The sequence below is a fragment of the Oryctolagus cuniculus genome, chromosome 7 (assembly GCF_051225735.1).
Source record: "Oryctolagus cuniculus isolate XC-2025 breed Fujian yellow rabbit chromosome 7, ASM5122573v1, whole genome shotgun sequence".
Lineage (NCBI taxonomy): Eukaryota > Metazoa > Chordata > Mammalia > Lagomorpha > Leporidae > Oryctolagus > Oryctolagus cuniculus.
This window is the reverse complement of record NC_142873.1, coordinates 46,824,185-46,839,413: the sequence shown is the minus strand read 5'-3', so window position 1 is coordinate 46,839,413 and position 15,229 is coordinate 46,824,185. Positions and strand designations below refer to the sequence as shown.

General features: G+C 60.1%; 1 protein-coding gene and 1 long non-coding RNA gene across 3 annotated transcripts in view; one reads left to right on the top strand and one right to left on the bottom strand.

The window, feature by feature from the left end:
* Window positions 1-10,518, bottom strand: part of RORC (RAR related orphan receptor C) — a 25,843-nt gene extending 15,325 nt beyond the window's left edge. The window contains exons 1-2 of one of the 2 annotated variants that reach the window (XM_070077713.2): window positions 10,390-10,518; window positions 8,397-8,426 (exon numbers count right to left, since the gene is read on the bottom strand). In XM_070077713.2, the coding sequence (XP_069933814.1) occupies window positions 8,397-8,426; window positions 10,390-10,429 (70 nt within the window). In that variant the 5' untranslated portion in view covers window positions 10,430-10,518. The other variant, XM_051857301.3, reaches the window with a different exon arrangement.
* LOC149125519 (uncharacterized) lies at window positions 5,400-15,229 on the top strand. The gene is made up of 3 exons (XR_016210613.1): window positions 5,400-5,895; window positions 11,502-11,606; window positions 11,976-15,229. It is a non-coding gene; the product is annotated as an uncharacterized LOC149125519 (long non-coding RNA).

Genomic DNA, 15,229 nt, shown 5'->3' with positions numbered 1-15,229 from the left:
GTGTGAACCGCAGGTGGAAGAATTCTTTTTCCCTCTGTCTCTCCTCTTTCTCTGTCACTCTGTCTTTCAAATAAATGAAGAACAAGTCTTTAAAAAAAAAAAAAGGAAGAAAAATGTCAAATACTACTTTAAAACACATCATCTGCAGCTGAACCACTCTAGCCTTTGCCTCTCACACAAGCTCACTTGGTGATCTTGTTCAGTAGTAAGGCCTCATTCAGGGGATCTGAGATGATGTTTAAGATTCTGCATTTTAGGTGCTGGCCTGGCACTGTGGCATAGCTGGTAAAGCTGCTGCCTGCAATGCCAGCATCCCACATGGGTACCAGTTCAAGTCCTGGCTGCTCCATTTCCAATCCAGCTCCCTGCTAATGGCCTGGGAAAAGCAGTGGAAGATGGCCCATGTGTCTGGGCCCCTGCACTCATGTAGAAGACCCGGTTGAAGATCTTGGCCTTAGCATGGCCCCGTGCTGGCCATTTCGGCCATCTGGGGAGCCATGGATAGTCCCTGTCTCTCCTTCTCTGTAACTCTATTAAAGTGAATAAATAATCTTTTAAGAATTTTGCATTTTAATAAGCCCCTGGCCAGTGCCCCGGTGTGATGGTCTCCACTCCAAATTTTCAGGAGCAAGAATTGAGTCCTTCTTTTTGCTTTTGTGCCAGGCTGCTCCTCTTGGAGTTGGGGTGGGAGTGGTGATCTCTCCCAGATCTCCTTCTCATATCTGCTCTGACTTTGTGTTTTTTTTTTTTTTAATTTTTTTAAAAACATTTGCTTATTTATTTGGAAGGCAGAGTTACAGAGAGGAGGAAAGACAGAAAGAGCAAGCTTCCATTTTCTGGTTCACTCCATAGAAGGCCTCAATGGCTAGGATTGGGCCAGGTTGGAGCCAAGGACCAGGAATTCCATCCGGGTCTCCCATGTGGGTACAGGGGTCCAAACACCAGGGCCATCTCCTGCTGCTTTTCCAGGTACATTAGCAAGGAGCTGGACTGGCAGTGGAGCAGCAGAGACTCAAACCAGCGGCCCTACGGGCCGTGGTGGCTTAACTTGCTGGGCTGCACTGCCAGGCCTCAGTGTGATGATGTCTAAAATTTTGTTCTGATATAGTACTAGGAAAAGTAATTGCATCCCCCCGGATGGCTCTGGATGGAAGCGCTCCCGGGGGCATCCTCGCGGAGCCTCTTAGGAGAAGTACGGTAGAGGTAGAGGCGCAGTCACCCTCTCTGCCCCCAGCCTCCTCTAATCTCACCCTTCTCACAGCTGCGAGATTCATTGATAGCGCTCTTTGAGTGCATCCAGAGCCTGGCCCTGTGCCATAGTAGGAAGCCAACCCTGGGCCCTGTCCAGGTGCCCTGTGCCACAGAGAGGAAGTGGTAGGGGCAGAGGAGGGGTGCAGCCGGGGGATCTCTCCCCTCAAACCCCAGTCCCTCCCCTCCCCCCTCCCCGCGGTGATGCAGGATGCATTCACACAGGGGAGCCCTGGAGCCTTGAGCGCAGAGCTGGACCCTTTCTCCTCCTCCCTCCTGTGTCGCCAGCAACTGCTGCTGAAGGGGAGGAATGGCGGCAGACAGGCACGCTAGCATCCAGCAGCGGCAGGGTTCTCACTCTGTGTCAGCCTGGCATCCGTGTTTACCTAGTGCTCACAATGACTCCGTGAGGTCCATGCTACTAGTCACTCGCGTCCTCATTTACAGATGAGAAAACTGATGTCTGGAAAGACCAAGAGGCAGAGCTGGCATTGGAGCCCAGGTCTCTGTAACTCTGGAGCCGGTGGGCTCTATACCCTAGGAGCATGAGCCAGCCGGTGCACCAAGGAGTGTGGGGGATAGGAGCAGGTGACTGGCTGCAGGGGGGAGGGGTAGAGTGTGAGGTGCAGGGGGTGGGCCAGGCAGCCATCTGGGGAGGACGCCTGCAGAAGCAAGCCAGGGCTCTTGTCCAGGACACAGATCTAGAAGGGGGTTCCCTCCGTGTCAACTCTTCCAGGCTGGTCCCAGCCTCCACCTGTCTTCCCCACTTCTCTAAGGCTAAGGTGGGACCACCTGTCCACCCCAACAGACCTCCCCACTCAGGCCGGCTCCAGAAGACACAGCGTGCTGGCGTGCAGGCTGCGTGTCCACTTCTCGCTGGGCCTCTCTTGCAGAAATGAGTGAATGAATGAATGAGAAAGGGGAACACATTTCTTTTCTTAGCTCGGGTCCCTCCTCTCCCCACAGCCGAAACTCTCAGCCCCTCTCCCCACTGAAACCACAGCTTTGGCCAAGGGTCCCCTGTGTACCTCAACCCATCCCCTGGCTCCCTCTTTCTCAGCTCTCAGTTCCCTCAGCTTCTGCAAAGCTGGAAACCAAGGTGGTGAGTGCCCCCACAGGGGCGCAGGAGAGGGAGGGCCTGGGGGGGGAAGCGGTTCCACCTGGCGGGCACCACCCCCCAGCCCAGGCCAGGGCCCCCCCACTGGCCCCTGGTGAGAATTTTCTGCTGATACACCCAGATCCTAGAGCTGAGAAAACAGTGAAGCTAAAACTCAGGTGGGCGAGGGAGAGTCTGGGGTTCTGAAAAGCCATGAAAGAGCCAGCCACCCGAAACCCCCTCCCGCCACCCCCGCCACCCCCGCAGTCTGGGACAGGAGAAAGGAGGGGAAACAAAACAACCGGCGAAGGGGGGGGGATGAATCACCAGGAGGAAGCTCTGGGGAGGGGGAGTCCAGACGTCACAGTCACCGGCAGCCTTCCTGGACTCCTGGGCCGAAGCTCCTCCTCTCTAGAGCCAGGCAGCGGCGGGCCCAGAGAGGTGGGGGGGACCCTAGCTGTGGTCCCCAGGCGCTGCCCTGTTGTTCGCTCTCCGCCCAGATGACATCTCCATCCTCTCTGAGCCTCCCAGCCCCAGGGAAGGTGCTGTGCTGCAACAGCAGCAGCAGGAGGAGTGCAGGTTAGACTTCAGGAAGGACTGGGAGTGAGGCCCCAAGGCTGCCTTCCCTGGAGAGCCCTAGCTTGGGAAAGCCCCTGCTCCCAGTTAGCTTGCGTCAGTGGCTGAGGCAGGGGACGGGGAGAGTGGCAGGGTAGCTACTATGCCAGTGCACAACTTTTCACCGTGATGGGATAGGCCAGGACTCTCCAAATTCTAGCGCCTTGGGCTGGCGGTATCGGGGTTTTCTGTTAGGAAGGTGAAGAAAGTTAGCTGTGAAGCTCCTTGGGGGTCAGAGTTCTTCCTGGCCCACTGCTCCCCATGATCAGGCCCAGACTTAAGAAACAAAGATCGGGGTGCAGCAGAGTGCATGGACACCCCCGCCCTCCGCCTCCTCTTCCAGGCCCAATGCCAGGCCACAATACCTGCTGGCTGCACACTGGCCAGGCCCCTGAGGGTGACATGACCAGGCCACACTCCCTCTGGCCGGCTGGGAGTCTCTTTGGATAATGAACACTTCCTCTCCCCGTGACAGCAGCAGGTCACCCCAGAAGTGGGCCTGCACTGCCCTGCTCAGCACCCCCCTCCTTGCCAGCCCCTGCTTGCTTAGACCCAGTCCACATGGAGCCTGCTGCCCGTCCTGCCAGTTCTTCCTCTCGGCCTCTCCCTGTGTCTGAGTGCCTTGGGTGCACTGCTGGGCCCTGGTGCCGACTCCGGGCCATGCGTGTCCTTGCTGCGGGCACTCCTGGTATCTGTCCACCCATGTCTCTGTCCAGATCTCACCCTCACCCTGCAGGCTTCACAACTCTGTCCTTTGAGGCTGACTGCCACAGCCCTCCATTTTTTTGTCCCGCCTCTGTCCCTGGCTCTTGGGGTGTGTCACAGTCCCACCCAATGTCTCTGCTCCCCTAGCAGTGGTTGGATGGGCTGGTGGTGCCAACACTCATCGGGCGAGTGGTCTGATGTCTTGGGGCCATGAGACAGACGTCAGTGACCAAGGACCAGGAGCACTGACCCCCATGCTAGAGGAGACCCGTCTCTTGTCTACCAGCCGGGGCAGAACCAACGTAGAGCTGCCCAAGTGCCTTCCTGGCCACTGCCGGGCCCCAACCCCTGCCGTGCTTCAAGCACACCCAGTCACTGCATCCCAGGGGTGATTTGCAGATGTGGGGCCATTTCTGGGAAGACCAGTCCTTGCTGCTAATGGGGAGAAGCTCAAAGGAAAACTGGCCCCCCCCCCGGCCCTTCCCTTGTGTTTGGAAGCGTTCACTCTCCTCCCTCTTCCTGCTCACCCACCCAGCTCACACCCCTGCGTGGCGGTCTTGTGCCCCGGCTGCCTGAAGTGGAGCCTCTCTCCTCCTTGGCCTCCTTCCCTTTCTACCCTGGGTGAGAACTGGGTCTCCTTCCTCCCTGTGGGAGTGCCTCACTTAGGGCCCCCGGGGCCTCTCTTGGCTCTTGGGCCCTTGGAACGGGAAGTCTGCCGAGCTGGGTCTTGCTGTTCTGTCTTGTGTTTAAATTCAGCTGCCTCGCTTAACAGCGTGGAGGCCAGGGCCCAGGAACTCGTCTGGGGCTCCACGGCTAGCCGGGACCAGAGGGGTCTTTCCAGAACTCAGCACAGCAGCCTTTTGGTAGCGTGTGTGGGAAGACTCCAGGGTGAAGCTGCGGCTGGCTCCGTCCTCAGGCCACAGGGCATGGATCGTCCCTTTTGCTCCTTCACCCCCTGTACTGAGAGCTCCTCTTACGTGAGCCTGGGTGGATGGATCGATTTGCCCACCTCTGCCCTGCTGCATGGCTCAGGGACCCCAGCCAGGAAGGGAGGGCCCAAGGGCCTTCTGCTGCCATATCCACTGCCTTGGTCCCCCATCAAAAGGGTGAGAGCCCGTCTCCCTCTGTCTCTGTCTCTGTCTCTCTCTCTCTCTGCTCTCTCTCTCTCTCTCTCACACACACACACACACACACACACACACCCCCCATACGCTGGCTGAATTCTACCCAGTCCTCACGTTCCTGGCCAGGCAGAAAGTGTGGTGGCTCCGAGGCCTGGATGCTAGGATCTGAGCCTGGCTGCCGGCTGCCCTCAGTTGCTTTGGGGCACAGCGACTTGGCTGGCCCCTCACAAGCAGGGTGGAGGCCGGGAGTGACGGGCCGCCAGGGGGCCGGGAGCTGCCAGTGTGGAGCCCCGGGCAGAGCGCTCCCCCTGCCTGCCTGCCTGTCTCTGTCAGCTCTCAGAAATTCTCCCCAGGACACAGGACCTGGGAGCCCCTCCATGGTCCTTCCTCCCTCCCCCTGCGTCTGTAGGGGAGCTGCCTGGGGGCTGAGACTTCCCCCACTGCTCCACTCATCTCCCAACCAGCCGGAGACCTTGACCGGGACACACCCTGCCCGGGGAGGCGCTGGGCCTTCTCACACTGCGTCCAGGACACCCGCCCTTTCCCGCGGGCTCAGGGATGGCGAGGGCTCCAGGTTGGCCTGCTCCCAGGTGGCCCGTTCACTTACTTCTCATGACTGAGCCTGGGCTCCCGGTCCTTCTCAGCGGGGGTGCTCCAGGGACGGGGCACAGCTGGCAGCGCAGGTAGGGGTGAGGCCCTCTCCACAGCGCCTCAGCCCGCAGCTCTGCACCCAGCTCTCCCCCTGTGCTTCTGGGCGAGGGGTTTATGTTCCGCACCACACAGGTGGCCAAGTGACAACCCCCCTCCCCGCGCGCCCCCCCCAGGGGTGCAGTGGGTAAGATGACAGGCGCCCCGTGTGGCCAATCTGGGCCTGGGGCAGAGTGTGAGGGGCGGGGCAGCCAATCATAGGGGGCGTTGGAAAATTCCAAAACCACATGTGACAGCCACACGCGGTAAAAGCTGTTTCCACCCACCAGGGTAGCTCTGGCCGGGGAGCTGGAATGGAGCTCACACGAGCCTGGGGCCGAGCTCCTACTCCCCTCGCCCTAGGGACCCTCGAGCCTGATCCTGTCTCCCGGTGACTCCAGGGACAGGGATGTTCCAGAGGTAAGTTGCAGGACATCTGCCTAGGGTGGTGGCACCTGCCACCCGAGACCCTGCAGACCGATGGGCCAACAGCCGTGCCCAGTGTGGTGTGGTGTGGTCCGGGAGGCTGTCCCCTCCACTCCCCGAGCCCACGCTCCTCCCGACAGATGTGATGTGTGTGCTGGGATAGGGGAGCCACGAAAATAACAGTGGTAGCAAGAGCTGCCAGGCAAGCGCCCACAACACGCCGGAAGGCGGGGGTCCCACAAGGAGTGCCCCAGGACAGGTAATCACAGTCATCATCATGCCTTCCTCTGTACCGGGGACGGATCTGAGTGCTTCACGTGTGTAAGTTAAGCCTCACAAAATACTTGGCTACCATTATCCCCACGGCAAAGACGAGGAAAGGGAGGGCCAGCGCTGTGGGCAGCGTAAAGGCTTAAATCACACGGGCGCCTGTTCAAGTCCCGGATGCTCCACTTCCGATCCAGCTCCCTGCTAATGCTATTGGGAAAAGCATTAGGTGGTCCAAATGCTTGGGCCCCCGCTACCCATGTGGGAGATTCCGATGGAGTTCTGGGCTCCTGGCTTTGGCCTGGCTATTTGTGGCCATATGGGGAGTGAATGAGTGGATGGAAGATCTCTCTGTCTCTCTCCCTCCTCCTCTCCCTCTGCTTTTAAAATAAATAAATAAATTGGTCAAAAAAAAAAAAAAAAGGATGAGGAACATGAGGCACAGAGAGGTTCGGTAACTTGCCCAACGCCACACAGCTATGAAATGTCGGCGTCAGGATTCAAGCCCAGAAAGGTCCCGCTTGAGGGATGGCAAGGTTTCTCTGGTTCAAGTGCTTCTGAGAACATCAGCTTGGGATGCCTCCTTGCCTGTGACTCCCTACAGAGTTTCTTGGCCTGGGGTCATTCTGAGGGAGCCAAACGATTTCAGAGGCCCCTGCAGCTTTATATCTGCTTACATCAGGCCCCCTCTTAGTCGGGGGGGGGGGTTCTCTCTGGCTTCCTTGTCTTGGACTCTTGGACCCCATCTTGGAGTTGTCTCAACTTGGGGGCCATTTTTCAGTCTCGGCCTGGGAGCAGGCTTAGACTCTCCTGGTTCTCCTAAGACATCTCTGGTTTTGCCAGGGTTCTAGCAGCCCCTCAGTCGAGTCCAGCCTTTCCCTGCTGGCCTGCCTGCAGAAAGGAAGGAGGGGGGGCAGTCAGCTTGGCTCCTCATGGGGACACTCGTGGCATGGGGGTAGGCAGGTGGCGGAGGACCCAGAGGCTGGGAAGGGGATGAGGAGGTATGGACCTGGCCAAGGTTCCTGCGGTACAGGGTTAAGGGTGGGGATGGGCTTTGGCCTCTCCTAGTTCCCACTGTTCCAAAAGTCCCCCTTCTCCCCCCACCCACATACCCACATATGGTCCCTGACGGCCTCCCCCAGCTCACGCGCGTCACTCCCTGACCCGCTTTCCTTCCAGGGCACTGCTCAGCATTTCCGTGGGGCCCTGTGGCTGGGGCAGGCGAGGCACGGTCAGCATTGTGCTGAGCAAAGCAATCCCCCCACCCAGGAAGGTGCAGCATGCTAGGCGGGCCCCCTGCCCCTGCGTGCCCGGCTCGGGCAGGAGGGCGAAGCTCGCTGTCTGAGCTGCCTGTGCTCCGGACAGGGAGGCTCCGGGTGACCCTGGACGCGGCAGGGATGGCGCTGAGCATGCGGGAGGGACTGGCGGGCCCTCCCTTGATTGAGGGCCACAGAGCATGGAGGCGGCCTCGCCTACTCCAGAGAGGTATTCCTTAGTTCTTGCACCGGCAGCCAGAGGCTGGCACATGGCCCCAGAGGGGTGTCGGTTTTGGGCTGAGTGGGCGCGTTTTCTGGGGGATTCGCCTCTCCTGCCAACTCGGAGAGTCAGTGTCATGTGCTGAATGGTCCCTAGAGAGGATGCTGGCTTTAGTGTCCACGGGAAGTCCTCCCTGAGCTCTAGCCCCCTTCTCATATGCCACAGTCTCCATCACACAGGGCTCCAGGGCACAGAATTTCCTACAAAAGACCGAGGCTCTCCTGTTCTCCGGTCCCGCACAGCCTGGCTCCTGGCTTGTTCACACATCAGGACGTGTTAACCACACCAAACCTAGTGCTGCTGCCACAAAGCCTGGTGCACGTTCCTGGGCCTGCCAGCACCACACGCGCCATCTCCTTGGCTTCCGCCCCGGCCCCTCCCGGCTGCCGTGCCTCTGTCCAGCACCTCTGTTCCCCGTTCTGGGTTCCTTTTTCTTCTGTTCCCTCCCTGTTTCCTTACAGTGTCGCCTCCATGCGCCAGGCCCCTTCCTTACCGGCTACTGCGTCTTCACCTGTCCTCTTCCATCTCTGTTGCTCCCCTGTTCCCCCCACCCCAGGAGAGGCCTCTCGCGGGCCCCTGCCTCTCTGCCTGCCTCCCCCACCTTTTGCAACCGCTGTGCCTTTCTTTCATGCAAACCTCCCAGTCTCTGCTGAACGCTTCTCCATCTCACCACCCTGCGGCCCCATACTCACAGGTGTGGGTCCTCTTTGCAGCCAGCAGCTCTGTGAAGAGAAGACAGACGGTGAGGGTGGGGGTCAGACACTGAGGACCTTGGGGGCTGAGATGCTTCCCCCCTCCCAGGGTCCCCTCCCACCGCAGTCCCCCCCAGCAGTGCCAGGCTGGCATCTGAGGAGGTGGCCACGCTCTGGGCCCTTCACCCATGCTGGCCCTCTTCCAGGTCCTCGGAGCCTCTGGGACTTCCCCAAGCCACTCTGCCACACCCCTTCATGAGGCAACTTCTCTTTGCTCAGGTCTTCCCTCTTCCTTGGAGACGCTGTCCGTGCCCCATCCCCAGCCTCATGCTTGCACGCCCAGCACCTTGCACTTGATTTCCTGGCCCTTGTGACGTCACCAAACCACCACAACTGTCTTGTCATCTATGAAGTGGGGCTTTCCTGCTGGACGCACACCCGTGGGAGCAGGGCCCGTGTCTGCCTGGTGCACCTTGTCACTCGCAGAGCCCTCCAGGGCCCGGCACATCACAGGTGCACGGCGAACACCCTGCAGTCAGGGTTACATTGCTGTGGAGGGAAACCTCTTGATCACTTACACCTGCCTGAAAGCACTGGGGTGTTCCGGGGGCGTGGGGCTGGGAGCAGGGCAGAGGTGCAGGGGGGCTGCATGCACAGGCCCCTCTCTGGCTTCCATGGGCCAGCGTCACTGGCCCACGAGGTCAGAGGGAGGAATCCCTCTGGCAGGGGCAGTTGGCAAGGTGGCCAGTTTACCTGGGACTGCAGAGAGAGCAATGCTGAGGGCGGAGCTGTACCTAGAGCACACTTAGGGGTGGGGCATCGTCCATTCACGGTTAGGGTAGGAAGCCCCTGGGAAGTGGGAGGCTTCCCCTGCCAGACTTTGGTCCCACTCCGACACCCACATAACAGCTCCTCTGGAGCACAGGGCCGGGCTAGCCTCTCTAGCCTCTGACTCTGTCCTGTCCAAACCTGACACACACCACCATCCCAACACCACGCTGCCTGCCACATGCCCAATCCCTCTGCCCAGGAGGCGCTGGGGTGGAGGAGGGGAAGGGCTGCCCGGAGGAGGCGTGTCTCCACTCAGACCCACCCCTCTCCCCCGCTGATTCCGCCCAGCCCCAGCCGGCTTCCTCCCTGACGTGGCAGGCCTGGGCCCTGCACCTCCACCTCTGCGCAGCGCTGGGTTGGGAGTGCCCTCTCGCTGGCCGGGGCAGCTGAGCTCTTCCTCCACTAGGTGGCCCTGGCACTCACACCTGAGCCCGCGCATGGCCCTGAAAACCCGCTCTGAGGGATTCCTAAGTTAGACCGTCAGGGAGGCCAAGGATTACCTGACCCTCTGTCCCTCCCTGCCTATGGCCCAGTGCCCCACAATCTCTGTGGAAATGAAAGCCCACACCTTGGGCCAGCAGGCAGAAAGGTGCCAGCCCAGCGGGCATGGGCCCTGGCAAGGTGTTCATCCCCCTCCCCCCAAGCCCGTCACTCCCTAATGGCAGGACAGGTTCCTCCACTGGTGGATGAATGGTGGGGCGAGGGGGCAGGCCCCCAGCCACTGCTGCCCAGGGTCGTGGCCAGCCCAGGTCCGTGGAGCAGTGCCCCCGCCATCTCCCAGGGGCTGGCTCACTTCTGTAGGGGGCGGGGGTGGCTGGTGCCCTGCGGCCTCCCTCACTCTGCACTTCTTCCCTCCTCCTGCCTTAAGACCACCTTGTCTCTTCCTTCTTCACTTCTCTTTCTTCCTTCTTGATGCATTTCCTGTTTCTCCCATCTTCCTACCCGCTCAGTCAGTCCCCCAGTCCCTCCTCCTGTCTCTCTGTTTCCATCCAGATAGTCGTCTCTCTCCCACTCCCCCTTGCCCATCCATCCCTCCCTCCTCCCAGAGCTCCGGTCCCTCCCGCCTCACTTCTTGTCCCGTCTCTTCCCATCTCTCCTCTCCTCTCCTCTGAGTCTCCGGGCCGTCCTGTCCACCTGCCTGCAGGGCCTTGGGGCTCCTTACCCCTCGAGGCTCGGTGGTGTCTCTGTGGGGCTCTGTCCATGGGGCAGCTCCCTTGGTGCTGTCCTTGCTGCCCTGGCTGCCCAGGAGGGCAGGGAGCAGGGCCCAGGGGAGGGAGGAGGGGCAGGGAGGGAGCACCTGGCCCGTCAGCAGGCAGGGGAGAGGAGTGGCTGGCAGAGCGTCCTGGCACCAGGAAGGGACATGGGGAGAGACCATGGTAAGAAGTTTGGAGTCTGCAGGAGAAGCAAGGTTGTGCAAAGGAGGCATTTACTCATCACCTCCTGTGCGCCCAGCCCCGTGCGTAAACCCACGGCTTTGCTTTGCACAAACCCTCATGGTACACACCATGCGCAAGCGTCGTTATTCCAGATTTACCAGTGAGTCCAGTGATGCTCCGAGAGACATGTCCGTGCCTTGCCCAGGGCCTCGCACCAGGACAAAAAGCGGTCACGCTATGATTTGAACCCAGGTCTCCGTGGCTTCAAAGCCCTTTGGTTCCTACTGGACTGGGACAGGTTGCAGGGCCAGGGCAAGTGGGAAGGAACACATGCTTGGGGGTTTCTGCCTCTTCTCTGGGATGGGGTCAGACTCATCCCAGGAGTTCCTCAGTGTCTGTTTGACCCCTGTCCCTGGCCGTCCCTCCCGGGGACGCCCCGATGCTCCCACACGCTCCTGCTCTGCTGGGGGCCAAGGGTAGGCTTGGAGGGGGGTGTGCAGGCAGAGGAGCGATGGGAGGGGAAGGTGGGGAGAGAGACACAGGAGAGCGCCCAGGCCAAGCAGGCTGGTGCCCAGGCCTGCACTGAAGGGCTCTGAGGGGGCCCAGGGGGGCCAGGCTGCAGCAGATTCTGGGTGCCACTATTCTCCCGCAGGGCCTCAGCCCAGAGTTTGATTAGCTGGGCCTGGCTCTCCTGGTTACCCAACAGGAGGCCTGCTGGCCGGGGGCCAGGCTGCAGCGGGAGGCTCCCTGGCACCTCCTCCGGCTGGTAAACAGCAGAGCAGGAGCCGGCCACGCCACGGCCTCGTGACTTGCCCACTCCCCCCCACGTGGTGCACGTGGCACCAGGCGTGGAGAGGGCGGGCAGCCGTCCCTTCTCTCTTCTGCCTTCCGATCTCAGCAGGCTCGGATCCCGCCCACCCTGGAAGCCTCACTCTGCTACCGTCAGCACCTCTGCTCCTGGGCAGCTCCCAGAGTCCCGGTGGCTACAGCTTGGAGGACAAAGGTTGGAAGTGGAGAAGTACCTCCCAGCCCCTAGGCTAGGGTGATAAGGGGCTGAGGATCGAGGAAGAGGGAGGGGAAGCTCTGGGGCACCTTCTTGTCCTGGGGAGTCTGAACGTGTGTCTGCGTGTGTCTGCGCCTGGATGGCTCCGACTAGGCCTGCGGGGCACCCAGGAGCACTTCACTGCACAGAAGTGGGGGGGGGGTGTCTGTTTGGGGGCTCTGCCCCTCAGGCAGATTTGGGTGAGAGGAGCAGCTCTCCTTGACCCTGGACCACGTAGAGCCAGCCAGTGGCAGCAGGGGTGCGGGGTAGTACCCCGCTCTTTTTTTTTAGTTTTTAAATATTTATTTATTTATTTTTATTTTTTGACAGGCTGAGTGGACAGTGAGAGAAAGAGACAGAGAGAAAGATCTTCCTTTGCCATTGGTTCACCCACCAATGGCCGCCGCACCGCACTGATCTGATGGCAGGAGCCAGGTGCTTCTGGTCTCCCATGGGGTACAGGGCCCAAGCACTTGGGCCATCCTCCACTGCACTCCCTGGCCACAGCAGAGAGCTGGCCTGGAAGAGGGGCAACCGGGACAGAATCCGGAGCCCTGACCGGGACTAGAACCCGGTGTGCCGGCGCCGCAAGGCGGAGGATTAGCCTAGTGAGCCGCGGCGCCGGCCAACGACTCTTGTTTTCCATGCCTGTCCAGCTCTGCTCTCTCTGGCCCTTCTTCTGCAACGCTGGATCCCCCAGGCTCCTCCTGGCTCGCCCCACTTGCAGACAGAGCGGAGCTGATGCAGAACACTCGCATCCCCAGATGGGTGGGGTGGGGAGGAAGTGCTGGGGGCGGGGCTGGTACGATAGGGTCTGGCCTCCAGGACCACATCTCCTTCAGCATTCTCAACTGTCCACCACTTCCCTGCCCTAAGCATGGATGGCTTAGGTTCCTTCTCTCCAGGGCAGGAAGGCTCCCGGGTTATCCTTTTGGGAAGTCCCCCTCTTGCCTAACCTCTGTCCCTCTCGCTGCAGTCACAGCCTCCTCTCTGGAGGAATCGGCCCTTTCAGCAGGGCAGTGGTGAGTTCCTCCTCCAATACACTTGCACTCCTGTGCAAGCAGGCGCTGATAGGGATCGGAGTCATCCCCCACCCCTCCACGTGCCCAGTCCCCTTATCAGGCAGCGGAATCTCAAAGCAGGGGGGCAAACAGCCTGGAGGGGGTGGGAGGAGGCGGTGGTGGCTTGGACCTGGGGAGCAGTTACCAACTTCTCTTTCCCTTCCTCCCCACCCCTAAACCACAGAAACCACTTAAAGCTCAGCACAAGCCTGCCCTTCCAGGGGGGGCGTGGGGGGCAGAGGGGAGACTACACGGGGCCTGGCCGCCTGAGGAGCCACACCTGGCCCCAGCCCCGTCCTTAGGGTGGACATCTCATGTGCAAGCCTCACCCTGGGTCCTAGGGGGCTCCCTGCCTGGGGAGACCCAGGAGTCCCTGGAGTGACTCAGGGAGGGGGCTGTGCTGCCATCGTTAACAAAAAAAAAAAAAAAAAAAAAAAAAAAAAAAAAAGAGGACAACCCCAGCCCTGCAGATGGCCTGGCCTCCAACCCCCCTTCCTGTGTCAAAGGCCACCATGGGTGGAGGGGACTGTGGGAGTTTGACCCTGGCTCCTGGCCTTCAACTTTCCCTGTGAGCCTGCTTGCACTTGTCATCTATCAATTAACATTTATGGCCACAAGGGCTTGGAGGTCATCAGGAGGGTCAGAAAGCGGCCAGAAAGACTTTGTAAGCCTTTGCCAGCCGTGGGCCCCCAAGCAGCTCCCGGCCCTCAGCCAGCACATCGGTAGGAAACATTCGGGCTCTCGTGTGTTCCAGCGCCTGGGGCCGGGCAGCCTGCACACAGAGGTGGGTGCTGGGACTTCTTCCCCCCAGCCCAGTCCTCCCAAGCATCTGGGGCTTTGGCCAGGGGCACCCTCTAGGAACTTAGTGGGCCCCCATTGGAAGGCCCAGAGGGCTGCGAGCACTGAGCGAAACTGTTCCCGCCAGGCCTCTGGGGGGAGGGTGCAGGCGACTGGGTGGAGACAGCAGAGCAGCCAGGGCTGATCCCCAGGTGAATTTGCTCAACCTCCCTTGTCCTAGTTCCTTCTTTGTAGGACAGGATTAACACCCACCTCGGCCAGCGCAGCTGTGATGATTAACATTGATAGCACAAGTAAAGTACAAGGCCTGGTGCAAAGTTCTGTGGCTAAAAAAAGCCGCGTGTGCCTCTCTCTCTTTCCATGCCTGGCATCTTCTTCGCTTTCTTTGATCATTCCCTTCCCTTCCCCGCTTGCTTTCTCTATAACACAGCCCATGCAACATTCTTTACAACTCACTTGCTCATTCTCTATCTTGTCTCATCCCCTGGTCTGCTTCAGCCACTCACTGCTGTGCCCAAAGCCTCGTGCTGCATGGATCCTCCCTGTGGGTTTGTTGCGGGTTCTGCCACCGAGAAGTTTCTTTCCTGCGGGCCTCTGAAGTAGAAACATAGCACAGGACTAAGGCAGAACATAGGATTATGGGTGGGCTTCCCAGAATTCACAGGCGTGAACTGCAACCTGCAGGGTGTGAAATGAATGGCGTTAGGCCACTGTCATTCTAGGATGGCCGGGCCCCCTTCAGAGTGACCCCCCGGGGCAGGGGTGGGGGGGTCAGCTGGGGATATTGTCTTGAGGTTACTGCCCTCTTAGGGCCAAAGGTCACACTGGCTAGCAATAGTATGTGCCCCTTTATGGGAGTTACTAGGAGGAATAGTGGTTTGAGGAGCAGTTGGAACAGTTCGTGGGAACAGACACAACGTGTGGCAGGTGGCCCTTAGGATTGTTTAGTCAATGCTGCCACCTGGTGGACATCTGGGGTAAGGTTCCCTGGAGCCTAGGGCCGATAGTGGCGACCTATTCAGGGGAGGAAGGCGCGTGGGGAGCCTTGTGAATGGAAGGGTGTTGTGTATGCGGTGTTAGAGGCCCACGTGCTACCGGACTGCGGTTCTGTTGGCACCCGGAAGGCTTTGCCTTAGAGCAGGCACAGCCGGCACCCCAGGACATGAGAAAGGCGCGGAGGGCGAGGAGAAAGCAGCTGGACTGGCCCAGTGCCTGCCTCCCCTCCCCCTCCCTCCCGAGCCAAGAGCTCCAGGGAAGGTGGAGGGAGAGAGAAGGTCACTGCTGACGTCAGCGACGTGCAGGTAGCAGGCAAACATAAGCTGACCTACATTTTTTCCTCCTCTACCAGCTCCTCCTCCTGGCTGGGGTGGCCTTTTCTGGCTTGGCTGAGCGCAGCTCTCACAGTCCGCAATACCCCTCCTCCCCCGGACCTCACCCACTTCCCAGCTCCCAAAGTGCTGCTCCAGCCTCGCCCCCGCCCAGGACAGCACTGGAGTGCAAGGGACAGGCAACAGGGAGGCAAGGAGGCCAAAGGGCACCGTGTGCCCGTGTGACCGCCCCTGACTCACGCCCAAGACCCAGGAATGTCTTCTCTCTTCAGGACAGGTGGGAGATGGGAGGGGACTGCGCAGGCCCCGGAGCTCCCTGGGTGTTGGCGTTACGACAGAGCTTCTGCTAGGGTGACTCAGTGACGGCCAGGCTCCGTGCGGGGGCAGCAACCTTGTG